This window comes from Poromitra crassiceps (genome assembly GCF_964638095.1).
Source record: "Poromitra crassiceps genome assembly, chromosome: 4".
In the NCBI taxonomy this organism is placed as follows: domain Eukaryota; kingdom Metazoa; phylum Chordata; class Actinopteri; order Beryciformes; family Melamphaidae; genus Poromitra; species Poromitra crassiceps.
Genome location: NC_139626.1, coordinates 37,043,837 through 37,059,714, shown reverse-complemented (window position 1 = coordinate 37,059,714; position 15,878 = coordinate 37,043,837). Strand labels below are relative to the sequence as shown.

General features: G+C 43.0%; 1 protein-coding gene across 1 annotated transcript in view; it reads left to right on the top strand.

Annotated features, from left to right (window-relative positions):
• The window catches only part of gstcd (glutathione S-transferase, C-terminal domain containing), a gene marked incomplete at its 5' end in the record, with an annotated part of 63,941 nt that overhangs the window by 32,343 nt on the left and 15,720 nt on the right, over positions 1 to 15,878 (top strand). The window contains 3 exons of the mRNA XM_083635110.1: positions 11,456 to 11,571; positions 11,894 to 11,938; positions 12,904 to 13,032. Coding sequence (XP_083491236.1) covers positions 11,456 to 11,571; positions 11,894 to 11,938; positions 12,904 to 13,032 — 290 coding nt within the window. The remainder of the gene's footprint in view (positions 1 to 11,455; positions 11,572 to 11,893; positions 11,939 to 12,903; positions 13,033 to 15,878) is intronic.

Sequence of the window (15,878 nt, the reverse complement as noted above, 5' to 3'; positions counted from 1 at the left end):
TCATGGATACCTCCACCCGAGCACCTTCGCAGCGGTAGCACACTTTTTGGCTGGACGGCAACAGCGGGGGCCAGGCCTACAAATGTGAATGTCTATCACTCACTGACTGAGTGAGTGATGAAGTTCTACAAGTTATACCATTGGTCGGCCGGAACACAGTCCAGCCATGTTTTGACCTAGTCTTGTTTTCCTGATCCACTCTCACCCATTGGTAAATGTATTATTAGTTGAGCAGATCCCAGGCATTCTAGCAAACGTACAGTATGTGGGTCATGTTCTGACCAAGACCTCTCCATCACTGATGTGACAACTTGATCAAAGCACAATGCTAAACAGCTGCACTGTCAGTCACAATGCAGTGGAATGCCCCCCCAAAAAACAAAATCCTACTGTACTGTATTTGCTTAAAGTACAGTACAGTATATCCATTCCCTCCAGTGATCCTTTGCAGAGTTTCTCCTTGATTTAGTTTAAGTTCTTTTACTTGTTGGTCTTCATTTAAGTGCTTATTATGAGGTGTGGGAAAAATATGAGCTCACGAGTAATTAGGTGTAACAAAATCATTCAAGTTGCCTTCTCCTTGAAGAGGGCCAAAACATCCCCAAGTCAAAAGATAAACCAGTGAATTTACATCATTCATCATGGATAGCCATTGTGCATTATTATTGGACATGAACAGCAGTTGTCACAGCTCAGAACATAAAAAACAGCAATATATAGTATCTCACTACTATATAATAAGGTGGATTGCTCAACAGCGCATGCTCAGAATGGCGCGCGGAGCGCGGTGCTGGAAATGACCGTGCGAAGCACACAATACAGGTATTTCAAGTTGATATAATAACACTAAAAGCAAAATGATTTGTAGAGCAGCACTCATTTCTCAAAACAAATGTACTACTATGAACCAAATTGTTCAAGTCATATAATAAAAAAAAGAGCTAGAATCATCAAGCTGGCCTCCTTTGAAGCAGCTTGTCTCCTGTAGAGACGGTAGCTGGCCAATCCTGCAGAACTCAAATAGAGGCCCCCTGTGCCACAGCACCATGTTTACATTCTGATGTCTGATGGACCTGCCTGATAAAGCCCTAGGGAATTGTGCATCATCAGAGCGAGGAAAGGAAGAGATCAGGGCTCACTGTCAGAAGCAGCAGTAGTAAGGAACCTTTAGCACTATAGGATCTATAGGCTAATCGTCTAATAGATCCTCAGCCTCCCCGGACGAAGCAGCATGTTTCCCCCATGCTGGCTGGCCATTGGGAGATTTCAAGGCACAGTCAACCCGGCTGCAAGAGCAGAAAACCCTCCTCTCCCCTATGCCAAGATTCCTTCTTAACCCAGTTCTATCATCTCTGGCTTCCTGCCAGTAGCTATCTGGGGGAATGGTGTCCGTGCCCCTGTTCATGAACACCACCAGCAACACCCGCATCTGCTTTGGGCTCACATCAGCCTTTGGGAGGTTAAACGGAAAAGTATTTCAGACGAATACAACCGAGTCCCATCAGAGTCCAACCAAGTGAGCATGTCAACAGACTTTAATAAGGGGTCGTGTCGTGGCAACATTAATTTAGTAAGGGGTCGTGTCGTGGCAACATGAGCTGCAGTAAAGAAGTACTTTACGTTTTCAACCACAAAATAAGAGCGGATTCTTGGGTGGCCATTATGCACAAGATACTAAAATGTACATCTCCGATGCTCTCAAGCACATCAACACTGGTTGCTGAAGTGTTGCCAGATAGGGTTTTGCTACTGTAGATCACTTATTTAAGTGAATGTACAAGCCTAGGGTTTTGCTACTGTAGATAACTTCTTTAAGTGAATGTACAAGCTGTTCATAGTGGAGAGTTTTGTAATCAGGTAGGGCAAGTTTGTGTTTTGTTTTTTGTTTCTCTAGTCCAAATAGACATAGTAGTCTTTGAGTCTGGAATTCTGTGGTTGTGAATTTAACTTGGTCTCAAACGAGCACCACAGTGCATTTACATGGACACAATAATCAGATACTGTAAGAATAATCATAATCTGATTCCTTGCACTGAATGAAATTGATGATTCGGCAGAAAGCTAGGTGTGTTTGCTAGGTGTGTTTATCGTCATGTCAACAGTGACTCCAGTTTTCCCATGACGTTGGTCACTTGCTGCTGTTGGGCCAGACGGGCTTCACTAGATAAAACCTTTCTTTTTGTTCTTATTGTTTGGATGTTTCTTGCTTATTGTTGGACTGTTGTGGTGGGTCTTTTGTTGACGTTAGTTGGCATCTGCCTCACTATCTCACACCAGAGAGACACCCAGAGAGGGAGAGCGACACACACACACACACACACACACACACACAGAGGCAGTGAGAGACACGCACCAGGAGAGAGAGCTGCACTACCTGCTCAAGGACTACACTACCCACAACACCCCTAAAAGTCCTACTACACACAGCGAGTGAGTGAACAGGTACGGCCCTTTTCGAAAATCTGTGGCAGGACTACTATCTGACGGGTGAACAGCATCGCTGATGATGGCACACCGATGACACAGGAATTGTGATGTAATTTGGTGATGTCCTCAGTGAGTGATGTCATCAGTGATTATGTCATCAGTGATGTCACCCAAGTTGGGATTCTGTGATGTCAGTGATGATGTCATCAGTGATGTCACTCGAGCACTTGTGATGTTCATGATCAGTGACATCATCAGTGATGTCATAAGTCCTTCCCTGCTGAGGTTATAATTTGGACTCATAGCCCAGCGTACACCAAAACCAAACATGCAGATCTTTGTGAAGACCCTCACTGGTAAGACCGTCACCCTCGAGGTTGAGCCAAGTGACACGATCGATAATGTGAAGGCCAAGATCCAGGACAAAGAAGGCATTCCCCCTGACCAGCAGAGGCTGATCTTTGCTGGCAAGCAGCTGGAAGATGGGCGCACCCTGTCTGACTACAACATCCAGAAGGAGTCCACCCTCCATCTTGTCCTACGTCTGAGGGGAGGCATGCAAATCTTTGTGAAGACCCTCACAGGTAAGACCGTCACCCTGGAGGTTGAGCCAAGTGACACCATTGAGAATGTGAAGGCCAAGATCCAGGACAAAGAAGGCATTCCCCCTGACCAGCAGAGGCTGATCTTTGCTGGCAAGCAGCTGGAAGATGGCCGCACCCTGTCTGACTACAACATCCAGAAGGAGTCCACCCTCCATCTTGTCCTGCGCCTGAGGGGAGGCATGCAAATCTTTGTGAAGACCCTCACCGGTAAGACCGTCACCCTGGAGGTTGAGCCAAGTGACACCATCGAGAATGTGAAGGCCAAGATCCAGGACAAAGAAGGCATCCCCCCCGACCAGCAGAGGCTGATCTTTGCTGGCAAGCAGCTGGAAGATGGCCGCACCCTGTCTGACTACAACATCCAGAAGGAGTCCACCCTCCATCTTGTCCTACGTCTGAGGGGTGGGCAGTAAATCATTCCATGGTACTAATTCCACCCAACTAGCCTACATGTTTTGCTGTCTGTCCGTCCCCATGAAAAAAAAAGTGACCAGGTTGACATCACTGATGACATCGCCAATGACAACACAAAGTCGTCGATGATGGCACACCGATGACGTCACTGATGACACCATTCACTGATAACATCACTTGCACCTTTGCACTTTGAAATTATTTTGGAGTGACTGGATTTTATTGTGTTTTATGATCAAATAATGTGCTCCTATGCTGTCTTTACTGTGGATTTTGACTATTTTATGTTTGGAGCACTGGACCAAATGAATTTCCCTGTGTGGGATAATAAAGTTGATCTGAATCTGAATGATATAGAAAAATATAGTATAAATACAGTAGGGCCATAAAAGTTTCATTTAGGCATCCTTGTTAACAGGCGAAGCCGTTCACACCACCTGCGCTGCGCGCCTGTCACGCTGAAGCCACGCTCAAGCGATCGTTCAGGATTCACGCCTATTTTCCAAGCGTGACGCGTGAAGCTTGAAGATGCCAGGCAAGAAGTCACTGGGAGTCAATGGGCGGGTTCAAGGCGTGCCGAGGAGGCGCTGAGAGGAAAAGAGAAGGCTTATTGTGTGAACGGTTAGGCGTCAGTTCAGCGTGTGCCTGCCTGCCTCAAGTTTCAGCTCTACTTGCGTTCGGCGTCCTGTGTGAACAAGGGCTAAGGCATAGCAAGTTCTGCACATTGCCATATCCAGTTGATGTCAATGCTGAGACCCTCGTGGTAGAGTGTTTTCTTATTCATGAAGATGAATTAACAGGTCGGTCTAAATATACAAACCTACTAACTAGAGCAGGTGGTATTTTTGCACTGTGATGTGCTTTAATGAATTACTTATGGGACATGCAAATGATCAAAGGGGGCGGGCTGCAAAAACACAAATGATGAAACTAACCCTGTAATTAACAGTTATGCTCATCGGCACACTATGGTGGTGGCTTCAACTTCAGCCCATAACATCATGCATCCAGGGGTGGTGTTCTGCAGCTCAACCTGACCTCTGACCTCCATGTAGGAGGGGGAATGTGAAAAATGATTCTCTGCGAGGATCAATAGTGTCACATTGCATTATTACTGCCTGTAACCTATTCATTTTGAGCTTGCACTTATTAAACATATTGTGCCATCAGCTGTATGCCAGATCCTTTCATGCACCTTCTGGTGGATGAGGTGAATGAAGTTTGAAGGCTTTTCATTTATTATTGCATGAAATGCAGATCATGTAAAGAGTGGCACTCAGTGGCTACATCTGCATGGATGAAATGACAATTACAGAACAAAGGAAAACATAATATTTTGGTTCTATCGCTGTAGTGTATTATGTGTGTTAAAAGTAAGATTTTTTTTTATTTAAAGGAGAATTCCGTTTTTTTACAACCTGGACCTTATTTCCAGCTTGTCACCCTGATAAATTCGGTCTGATACTGTATACATGCACTGAAACGATAATATGTTTTGAACTGCGACCTGAAAATGAGGAATACGGGGCATGTGAAATGCTTGTATTTACATCCTAAAATAGCTTATTTTCTGGCACGCAGCGGCTCATATCCTTATTATATCATAGAGAGAATGAGGAAATGAACGATGTATTTACCTTGGTGCAGCTGGCTCAGCCTGCTCTGTTTGCTGTCTGTCACATTGGTAGATAGCAGCTCGCTGCTCAGTTTGTAATCCATATGACGTTATTCCATACGGGTGGCCATCAAATTCAAATGCATCATCCATACTCTCAAAATCAGATGAATATGAGCATTGTTTACCATGCTAGGCTACATACCAGCTACAGAGTAGACCCTGCACCCTTGAAACGACCCTTTGACGTCAAAGTTTTATCTGTTTCAAAATGACTTCATGGTGGCTTTTACTCAGGCTCAATATCTCCAACTTCTGCTGCCCATTTCTTTCATAAAGCAGCGACTTTGTCCCAAAACTAAAGCAAAAATAGAATCTCTTACATGTGGGAAAAAGAGATCAAAGCAATGATCAAATGAGCTTTGGCCTTCCACCTAGGAACATATTCTAAGATAAGCCTAACATGTGGACTGATGATGATGAACTTTTACTGCAGATGCCCATTGCAGCACCCAAGACAAGCAGCGATGTTTTCCACTAGCAAGATCACAACACTACCAAGAGTCAGATTAAAACTGAAAACTGGGTGTAAATGAAGTTCTGACATTTCAGCCATTGTTAGACGTCAGTAAGTGGTGCTCCTGAGTCCTGAACCAAATTATTCAGAAGCTACATATTCAGTGGCTCTGCAAACACTATTTCGAATGCCTCGGTGTGAAAGGGATTCGGCGTTGTGGTTATAACTAACAGTGTTAATTATACAGTGCCAAGCCAGAAATATCCTCGTAAAATGATACTGCTGCTGTATTTTTTAAGGTGGTAACAAACCCCAAACATAATGAGACAATATAATGCCACATAAGGACATCATAAGTGTAAGCTGTAGATACTGTTGTCACTAACTTCACCTATATAATAACCTACTGTCCAGCTAAGTTGAATATCAGTTAGTTTGACCTTTCAATTCAGACAGCTCAGTTCAGTAACATCATTTCTTCTTATTTAGGTTAGAAATAGACTTCCCTTTGTCAATATTGTGATTTTTCTTTGTACACTTGGTTAATAATGATTCAACATCTTTATTAACATGTATTTAAGTAACAAAATGTAAGTATTGCAATGTTTTTCCAGTTTCATCAAATTCAAAAAGCCGCCCAATTCAAGCCAAATCTACCCTATAACCAGTACATTACTGATAAACACTGCATTTATATGCTGCCCAAAGCCTGGCTCTGCAGTCCCTGTAGCCCCGTTTGTCAGGGCTCATTAAGATGAATGGCAAAACAAAGAAAGGCCCAGAGAGGTGTTATAGTCCATTAATTATGAATAATATATTATATATTATATTACCTACATGCCTGGTCTTAGAACACCACTAATGCTTTATGATGTGAAAGCCATACTCATGGACGTACATGTTTATGGTGGAATAACTACTAGTCTTCTCTGATTTCTTAAGAGATATTACTTCATGCCAGGTTCTCAGCTGAAGGCTAATTCATTTACATAGCAGGATGATCCACCTCTTTATTACAATTACATAGGTTAAATATTGTTAATTAAGGGGAATCTCAACGCAACTTATTATAAAGTTGTCTGTTGTTTGTATTGTACAGTAGTTGCTCCGGTCTGAAGTGGTCTACACACATCATCCCGTCTGTGTGCTCAGTATTCTCCACTGTGTGTTCTCACTCTTTCTTTTCTTTTCATGTCTTGTGGCTTTTTGACCTGCAGTCTATCTGACGCAGAGGAGAGCACACATTGGAATATTCATCAGATTAATGCAGAGAGAGTTTCAGGCAATTACAGTGACCCAGTGGCTGGACTGGAGAGACCTCTCTCTTTCTCACCCTCCTCCATGGAACCACGTTTCAAAAAGAACGAAAGCAAAAGCATCAATTGCGATTCATGTCCACTGGACAAGGGGCAGCTCTTGTGCTGCCTGCCACCCCCTCAATCCTGCAAAGCACGTCTGATCTTTAGCCATGCGGTGACCTTTCAAGAAACACAGTCATGCTTTGGTAGAAATGCCAGAAGTCATCCCGCACGTACATACGTACACACATACACACACACACACACACACACACACACACACACACACACACACACACACACACACACACACACACACACACACACACACACACAGACACACACACACACACACACACACACACACACACACAGACACACACACACACACACACACACACACACACACACACACACACACACACACTATAAAATTAGATTCTAGACATTTTTATGCAAGGCACATACAGTATGCCTTTCCTATTTCATCCTCATCTTTATCAGCACTTGTTCAGCTGACTTCAGTCCTGGCATTCTCTTCTTTCTTCGCTTGTTTCTCTGCACAAACCTCATATTAGGAACAACTTCTACAACAGTCCTGATGCATCTTTTGTCACATTTTGACCGCCGGTATCGCCTCTCCTCACCTTTTTTGGTTTTCCGCTGGGAAAGTACCGGGCTGAGGCGATCATGTTTTTAGTACCACCTTCGTCGTGGTTCTTACCGGGCTGATCGGGGCTGATGTGTTACTAAAAGGTGACGTCAAAACACTCCAGACTACTGATTGGTCAGAGAGAATCGTCTTGCGTTGCGCACACTCTCTGCACTTACCCTCTTGTGTGTAAACGTTAGGATTTCCCAATCTCTCCTGTTATTTTCAGCAGTCTTTTTTGTCTTGCTGCCTTCAGCCTCTTGTGAAATAAAATGTGTCTCCTTGCTCAGCCTCAACAGACGGACGTTTTCAGTTGTTTTTGAGAGAAATGAAAGATTCGGCCTGAACACCTAGCCTCCTCTTGCTGTCTCGCTGTCCCGACCCACGCACAGGTATTTAGAATAACTATAGAAATACCGTAGCCAATCTTCTCGCTGATAGTGTCATTTGCTGATGTAGGTCATATAGAGGCACCGGTATTTCATAACCAGTTAAAAGTTCCATGTAGGGGCTTTAATTGTACATGTATGGACACGGGAGTCTCTGAGGCTATCTACTTGTATACACAGTTTCACAGCATGGCGATTTCACGCAGTGTCACAGCGTCAGTATGACGACCAGTTGTGGGGGGTGGGCACATTGAGGGGGTACTATTTGCGGTGGAAAACCGACAACAGGTACTACCAAAGCGAGTAGAGTAGAGGCAATACTATGCAATACTATGCAGTCGAAATGCACCATTAGTGACCTTACTCAAGCACCCCAGACCCCTTTGTGTTGCTCCAGGCACTTGTTTCCTTTTGATGCATAAATAATGCTTTTCCACATGCACACCCAAAACTAACCAACCCCTGCTCTGACCTCTGACCTCCCATAAGAAACCTTCTGCCCATGTCCTAATTTATATATAAAATTGAGTATGTGGGCGATGTTTGTTTGTTTAAAGTTCTGTGTTCGGCCACAGCTTCAGGGTGTGTAAAGGGCAACAAGAATGATCAGTGATCTCACACACACCCAAGGAGGCATTGTGATAAGACTGATCAGTGATGTCATAGAGGGGCACACACACACAGATGATGTCATTCGTGATATCATAATGGGGCACACACACACACAAGGAGGCATTGTGACATCACTGATGCAATAACATTTAGTGAGCAACACACACACACCCGCACGACGTGCCAATAGGGCAGGCGAGGCTGAGCTACAGGCGAACGAACCCCTGCTCTGAGCTCCCACTAGATTAAGTTTAAGAAAGATTCTGCCCATGCGCCTACCAGGGGTTTTCAAAGTGGGAGGCGGGCCTCCCCAGGGGGGCTCCAAGCAGTTTCAGGGGAGGCTCAGTGAATGGAAGTGAAAAAATAGTCATTACGTTATTTATCAAAAGGAGATCACATAGAATAAATAATAAACTCATAACTGCCTTCAGACAGACCTTTTTGATGTATTTGGTTTTGGTGTAGTCTGAGGTATGTCAAACAACAGCAATATCAGGCTATCTTGGCACAATTGTTGAGTGCCTACTGCCTATGGGATTACATAACATAATCATGATCCCATAGGCATCCGGGAATTGAGCGAGGGGGTGCGCCCTTTTCCAAGCTTTGGCTGGGGGGAGGCCCACAGTCTCAGACTTTGAAAACCCCAGTCCTAAACTAACCAAACCCTGCTCTCAGCTCTCTCTCTAGATTAACTTTAAGACAAAACCTTCTGCCCATGTCCAAATAGCATTGGAAAGACGCCTCATGTGAACAAAGTATTCTACATCCTGTACAGCAAAGGTTTGGGTCCCAAGTGGCTATTCTGCTCCGTTAGATTTATTCTATTTCATCTTTTCATTTCTCCATATTGTGCCACATCTTAGCTTTCCCTTTCTATTTCTGTGCACTGGCTATGGAATTTCATTCCACTCTCTAATGCAATTTGCAATTAAAATCCAAATGTGTTCAGGGTGTATCAAAACGACTTTATAGTGGGGCCTCTCAGGAGCCATTGATGTATAGCAATGCAAGCGTCAACGTGAATGAAGAGCAGAGTGTCCTCAACTCAATACCATCCCGCTGTTTCTCTACCTTTCATTTCATCTCTCACTTTTCTGTCTGGGATCGGCTTAATAATGGCCGACATGATCAACACGGAAAAATGGCACAGAGACGTTTCCTATTTGTGCTCTTGTGATGGGAGACCTCTCTTTCCTCCGTTCCTCCACCATTGCCGTAGTGTACATTTGTGGAAAGCGGCGTGATCAGGGAAAGGCAGACATTTTATTTTTATTTATTTAACCTTTATTTAACCAGGCATGTCTCATTGAGATTAAAATCTCTTTTACAAGAGAAACCTGGCCAAGAATGGCTGCAGTATCTCTACATAGTTTCAGACACAACAAACAGTGAAACTGACAACAAGACAACAAACAAGAAAACAAACAAGCTCGAGAGTGCAATAAAAGTGCAGGAAAAAGTACATCAGTATATCAATTAAAACATTTACAGTTAATAGAATCAAATTCCAGGGACTTTACAATGCCTTTAAATACACTAAGGGTAACTAGGTCCCGTAGTTTAAGCCCCATTCTGCAGGGTATTCCAAGAGGATGGTGCAGAAAACATGAAGGCCTTTTTGCCCAACTCCGTCCGAGCTTTAGGGACAGTCATGAGCAAAATGTCCTGAGACCGTAAGCCATAAGTACCGTGCTTTTGGGACAGACAGACGGATAAATACTCAGGAAGTCTACCGAGAATGGCCTTATAAATAAAAACATACCAGTGACTGAGCCGGCGAGTCGACAGAGCAGGCCAATTGACAATTGAGTACAATGCACAGTGATGAGTGAGGGCTCTACAATTTGTAATGAACCTCAAAGCAAGAAATAATGCGTTGCCCCTAATGGGTTTCAACCATGTGGATATGATGCTGAGACTTGGGGGTAAGCGAAACAGTCACAACTGTATATTTATGGGGCGGAAAGGGCTTTGGGCACAGCATGTCAGCGGCTCGCTGCTGATGTGGCCCACTGGAAGATGCAGGAGCCCCAAATGTGCTTTGAGTTAATGGGCGACATAGTGAGTGCATACTGTTCTCACTGCAGCGGAAACTCAAGACGCTGAAACACAAGAAAGGCAGTTTTGGCTTGGGAGCATGTTTGGGTGGTGTTGAAGGCTTGGGAGCATGTTTGGGTGGTGTTGAAGGCTTGGGAGCATCACTCCCTTGTTGGCAATTATTGCCTGGAAGCATGCTGATGAGGGAGTGGCGGCCTTTTTTCATCCGTGTGCGTAACAACCATTACCTGAAATGTTTTGATGTAAATCAAAATGTAAGCTATCGGGGAGAGAGGAACATCTGCTCACTGAGTGCTATCTATATATATATATATATATCTATAGATATATAGATATATATATATATGGCAAACACATACACACATATGGCATACACAAGGTACTTGTCTTGCTTCTGGAAGCACTGGACCCGCAGCCTATATGTTTTTTAAAATACACTGTTTGGTTTTATTTTTTACCATAAATGCCTGTGCTGATGCTTTATCTGCATCTCTTTTAAATGTTATTGTATTGCTTTTTTATGTTTTGTATTGTTTTTTATGGACCAATGGGTCTGAAAAAAAAATAAAGTTGATTGATATACCGTATATATAATGAAACGTATTCAGACGTCTGTTCTGACTTGGAATGTGATTGAACATTGACTGTACAGTCCAGTCGAGTCTGGTCAAAAGCCTCACACAACGGCTTAAAAAAAATGAATAACATTTGTTCTTATATGGTTGCTTTTTCCTCTGGTTTCGTTCTACTGGATTGAGTTCCCAGCTTAATGACTTCTCTCTGTGCACAATAGCCTCGAACAGCTGTTGCTTTTCACTTTATCTTCAGATTGATTCATTGAGAACTTGTTGCTCTTCTCTTGCAGGGAAAATGTCAGATGTCCGCGCAGTGAGGAAAAGGCAACAGCTGAACAACTTGGTTGCCATGGTTACAGAGCTAGCCAGGCCGGGGTACACCGTGGTGGATTTCTGCAGTGGGGGGGTACGTATGTTCATCCATACATTATCACCCTGTCTGACCCTGGCAGGCCATCTGCATTAGGCCGTCTCCCCATTAGCAGACAGCTGAAACAAGCCCCTTTTCCCATCTTTTAATATGCCATCGTTATAGGTTATGGTGCACAGACAGAACCGTAATTACGCCCACGAAAGTGCTCAGAGGAGTAGCACTGCATGGATAACGGGTCAACGCTTGGTTGGGAAGGATAGCATAACTAATCAGAACTCTGTTCACATCCTTTAATTTTAGTTTTTTGTTTTCCTGTTATGTATTTTGACTTATTTTTTCCCTTTCTATCTCTCAGGGCCATGTAGGGATTGTTGTGGCTCACACGCTTCCAGATTGCCAGGTAATTTTGTGTGGGTGTGTATGTCATGTGTGTCTGTGTGACGTACGTGTGTGTGTGTGCGCATGCGGGTATCCGCGGGGGCTTGAAAAGTATTCCGGATTACCAGGTAATAGTGTGTGTGTGTGCGTGCGTGTGTGTGTGTGTGTGTGTGTGTGTGTGTGTGTGTGTGTGTGTGTGTGTGTGTGCGTGTGCGTGCGTGGTATCCGCGGGGGCTTGCGGATACCATGCAAGCCTCCGCGGATAAAAGTTGATAAATCAATTTGGGGAACATTAAGCCCCTTAAAAAGTATTAAAAAGTCTTATATTAATTGCCATTTAAGAGGGATTCAATTTTGTAGCTATTGTGCTGAATGGTGTTAAATTAGCATATGATATCATCTCATAGTATCGATCGTCGACCCCTGAATTGAATCGATATCGTATCGTGTCAGACTTTGTGATATCAGCAAATAATATCCTGATGAAACTTGTGATTTACACCTCTATCGCTGATGTGATGAAAGTGGCATTGAGGTCTCTTGTTTGAGTTCAATCAGCTGGTCATTTTATGCATTTGCCAAACTTGATATGATACAACAATACATACAACAATATTTTCTTTTCATGTTGTACTGTTGATGTGTTTTATTCAGCCCAGGTTATTTGACCACCATTCACTTAAAATTGTTATTTCGTACATTTTTTTTTTTTTTTTTTTTTTCCACGGCACCCGCTAGTGGAGCCATGGTCATTTGTGGGTGAGTCAGTCAATAACGGAAAGTGAGGTGTCGCTTTGTGTCCTGTACAGGATCTGTACTTTTTTTTGCTCTACAAAAATGGCTTCTCATTTTACTATTTTAATTCATGTCTGTTGTCAATTTTTGTCTTGAGGCCTTTTATTTATTATTGTTCCATTTTCTGTGCAGCTTTTTTTTTTATTGTTTTGAAAATTGTATAGATATAATATGTATTGTTGCCAATTCCAGGTCATTCTCATAGAAAACAAAGAAGAGTCCTTGGTCAGGGCCAAGAGTCGCAGTGCTGAGCTGGGTCTGGCCAACGTCGGCTTCATTCAGGCCAATTTGGACTACTTCACTGGACCGTTTCACATCGGGGTGAGCACAGCCAGCAAGACTAAACAAAGCACTGAATTTCACCGTAGCATTTCACTGTAGCTATTATGCACCATTTGTTATTGGTTGATCTAAACTAAAACTAGTAAATGTAATCTAAAAAGTAAAAGACTACAATGAGAATGAAATAAAAATGCAAATGAAATCAGAGTAAAAACTAAGGTAAATCACAGCCACAGGATAGATAGTAGTGTCTCCCACCACTTTCCCTCTGCATCACCTTTTCCTGATGATACACAGACATCAACTATTTACTCAATAAGTAGTGTAGCCTACATCAAAATACATCATGTGGCTCAGGAGGTAGAGCGCGTCGTCCGTCCACTAACCAGAAGGTCGTGGTTCGATCCCCGGCTCCTCCGGTCCGCATGTCGAAGTGTCCTTGGGCAAGACTAAACCCCAAATTGCTCCCAATGGCTGTGCCAGCACCCTGTGAATGGGTGAATGTAGGCACATTGTAAAGCGCTTTGGATAAAAGCGCTATACTGTATAAATGCAGTCCATTTACCATAAATATGCTACTGTCAATATTTCAGACGAGCACTGCTGCACATCACAGAGAGAGGTGTGTAATTTCCACATCATTTTCCAAAAACTGAAAATGCCACATGCTATTATTTTTGTCAGCAGCGAAGATGGCTTTTAATTGACTGAAGTGATGCTTTTACCGGCACCCTTTTACTGCTTTACACTTCATTGAAAGTGACTATGCCACCACACACACACACACACACACACACACACACACACACACACACACACACACACACACACACACACACACACACACACACACACACACACACACACACACACACACACACACACACACACACACACACACACACACACACACACACACACACACACACACACACACTCACACTCTCCCCTCTAAGCATTCTAAAGTGGTAAGAAGTGCTTTTACCAAACTGGAGGACAAAGGTACAGTCAAGTGTGGATTGGATTGGATTGGACAGGCTTTAATGTCCCCGAGGGGCAATTTGGTTTGCAAAAATAGTTCACATAGAGCACAACGTGACAAACAATAAGGACAAAAATACATAAAAAAAAATACATAAATCATCATACAACTGCATTGGGCTGTAAAATAATAAAAACAATAAAAACGCTAAGATTCACCATTCCTCATAAAGTGTCTGTGCAGCAGCAGCTAAGCATAGAGCTTGTTTAAAAATCCAACAGCTAAAGGAACAAATGATCTCAAATATCTATGATTTGGCCTTCCTATGGGAGGGGTACCTCGAGGCTGCTGAGGGTACTTTGCCTTTGCCTTCTGAGTAGCTCTAACTTGATAGACATGGCTAAGACTGTTTAAGTTGATGCCGATGGTCTTTTGGCACACTTTCACTATGGCTCCCGGCCTATTTTTATTAGCCACGCTGAAACCAAGAAATCATTGCAAAAGTTAAGATTGACTCGATAACAGATGAGTAAAGCGTCTTCATTAGTGACCTGTTGACATGAAAGCCCCTCAGCTTTCTTACGAAAAATAATCTCTGATTGGCCTTTTTACAGATGCGGTCAGTGTTGGCATCAAAAGTCATTTTATCATCTAAAATCAAATGGTGTCCAAGATACTTATACTGACTTACTGTCTCCACGGCCAAGCCAAGCTAAGGCTAAGAGCGGGTACCGTGGCAGGAGGATTACGGCGGAAGTCAATGAACATCTCTTTCGTTTTTGAGACGTTAAGTTTTAAGTACGAGTCATCGCACCATTTAACAAAATTGTCCAAGAAGAGATACCTCCTCCATGAGGAATATTCATTTAAAGAAAACACTTGTCTTACTTTCCTCTTCTTTGCTGTAGCAGAAAGGATCTCTGCACACCTGGGAATATGACAGGTGCGTCGGGGAAAAAACATGTAATTATAAAGAAAAGCTCCCGCACACTGTCTCACCTTTTTTGGAGAATTTATTGAATAAACGTTTCGGTCACTAGGACCTTCATCAGTATTACTTACTTTCCTCTTCTTTGCTGTCCAAATCTAGTATCCAAGGGATGCTATGTGGTTCCGTTTCTAAAAGCAAACATACTGCCAAGATCTTTGAAAATGGACGCGTTTGTAATAAAAGCACACACACACACACACACAAAATGCCAGCCATTTCAAATTTCATACTCAACTTGGCCACGTCACCCTGTTGCTTCTTAATCCATCACACATGTTTCCTGCTGCCGTCTCTGCCAAGACTGTAGTGGTGCCTCTTTGATTTTGGTGAGCATAAAGATCTGGGTGAATAATTGTGGTTTAATTCCTCTCTCAGCTACCTGCTACAACAGAATAACCCATTTTACTAGCCTTCATCCACAGGGACTGCCTGTGTGTTTAATGGGGTTAAAGCCCAGTGTTTAGCAGCACTCTCCATCTGGAGGTTTAAACCCTCATCATTCCTATTTGAATTGAGTAAACATGTACGGAGCTCTTGACTTTCCTAACAGCATACTTACCTACCAATTTAGACCAAATAGGTCCTTAGCTGTGGTTGTATACGAGTTGTTTGAATGTAGCTGTGCAGCACAAAAAAAATTTTTTTTTTTTTTTATTCTTTCATTTTTTACCTGCTGCAGTGCACACACTGAATCTCTTTTTTGGCACAAGCAAATTTCCTCTTAGCCATGAAATCTTCATCATTCGTTTATGTGTTTCAGGTCAATGTCTTCGCCCCCCAAACACGTTAACATGATTGATCAGTCGGCCTGGTGTCATAGCCCAGTTTCAGAAAACAAAGAAACAGCTGTGCCAGTCTCTGTACTTGTACCCTCTCTGCCACAAATAGGAATATGTATGTACCTGCTGTAAT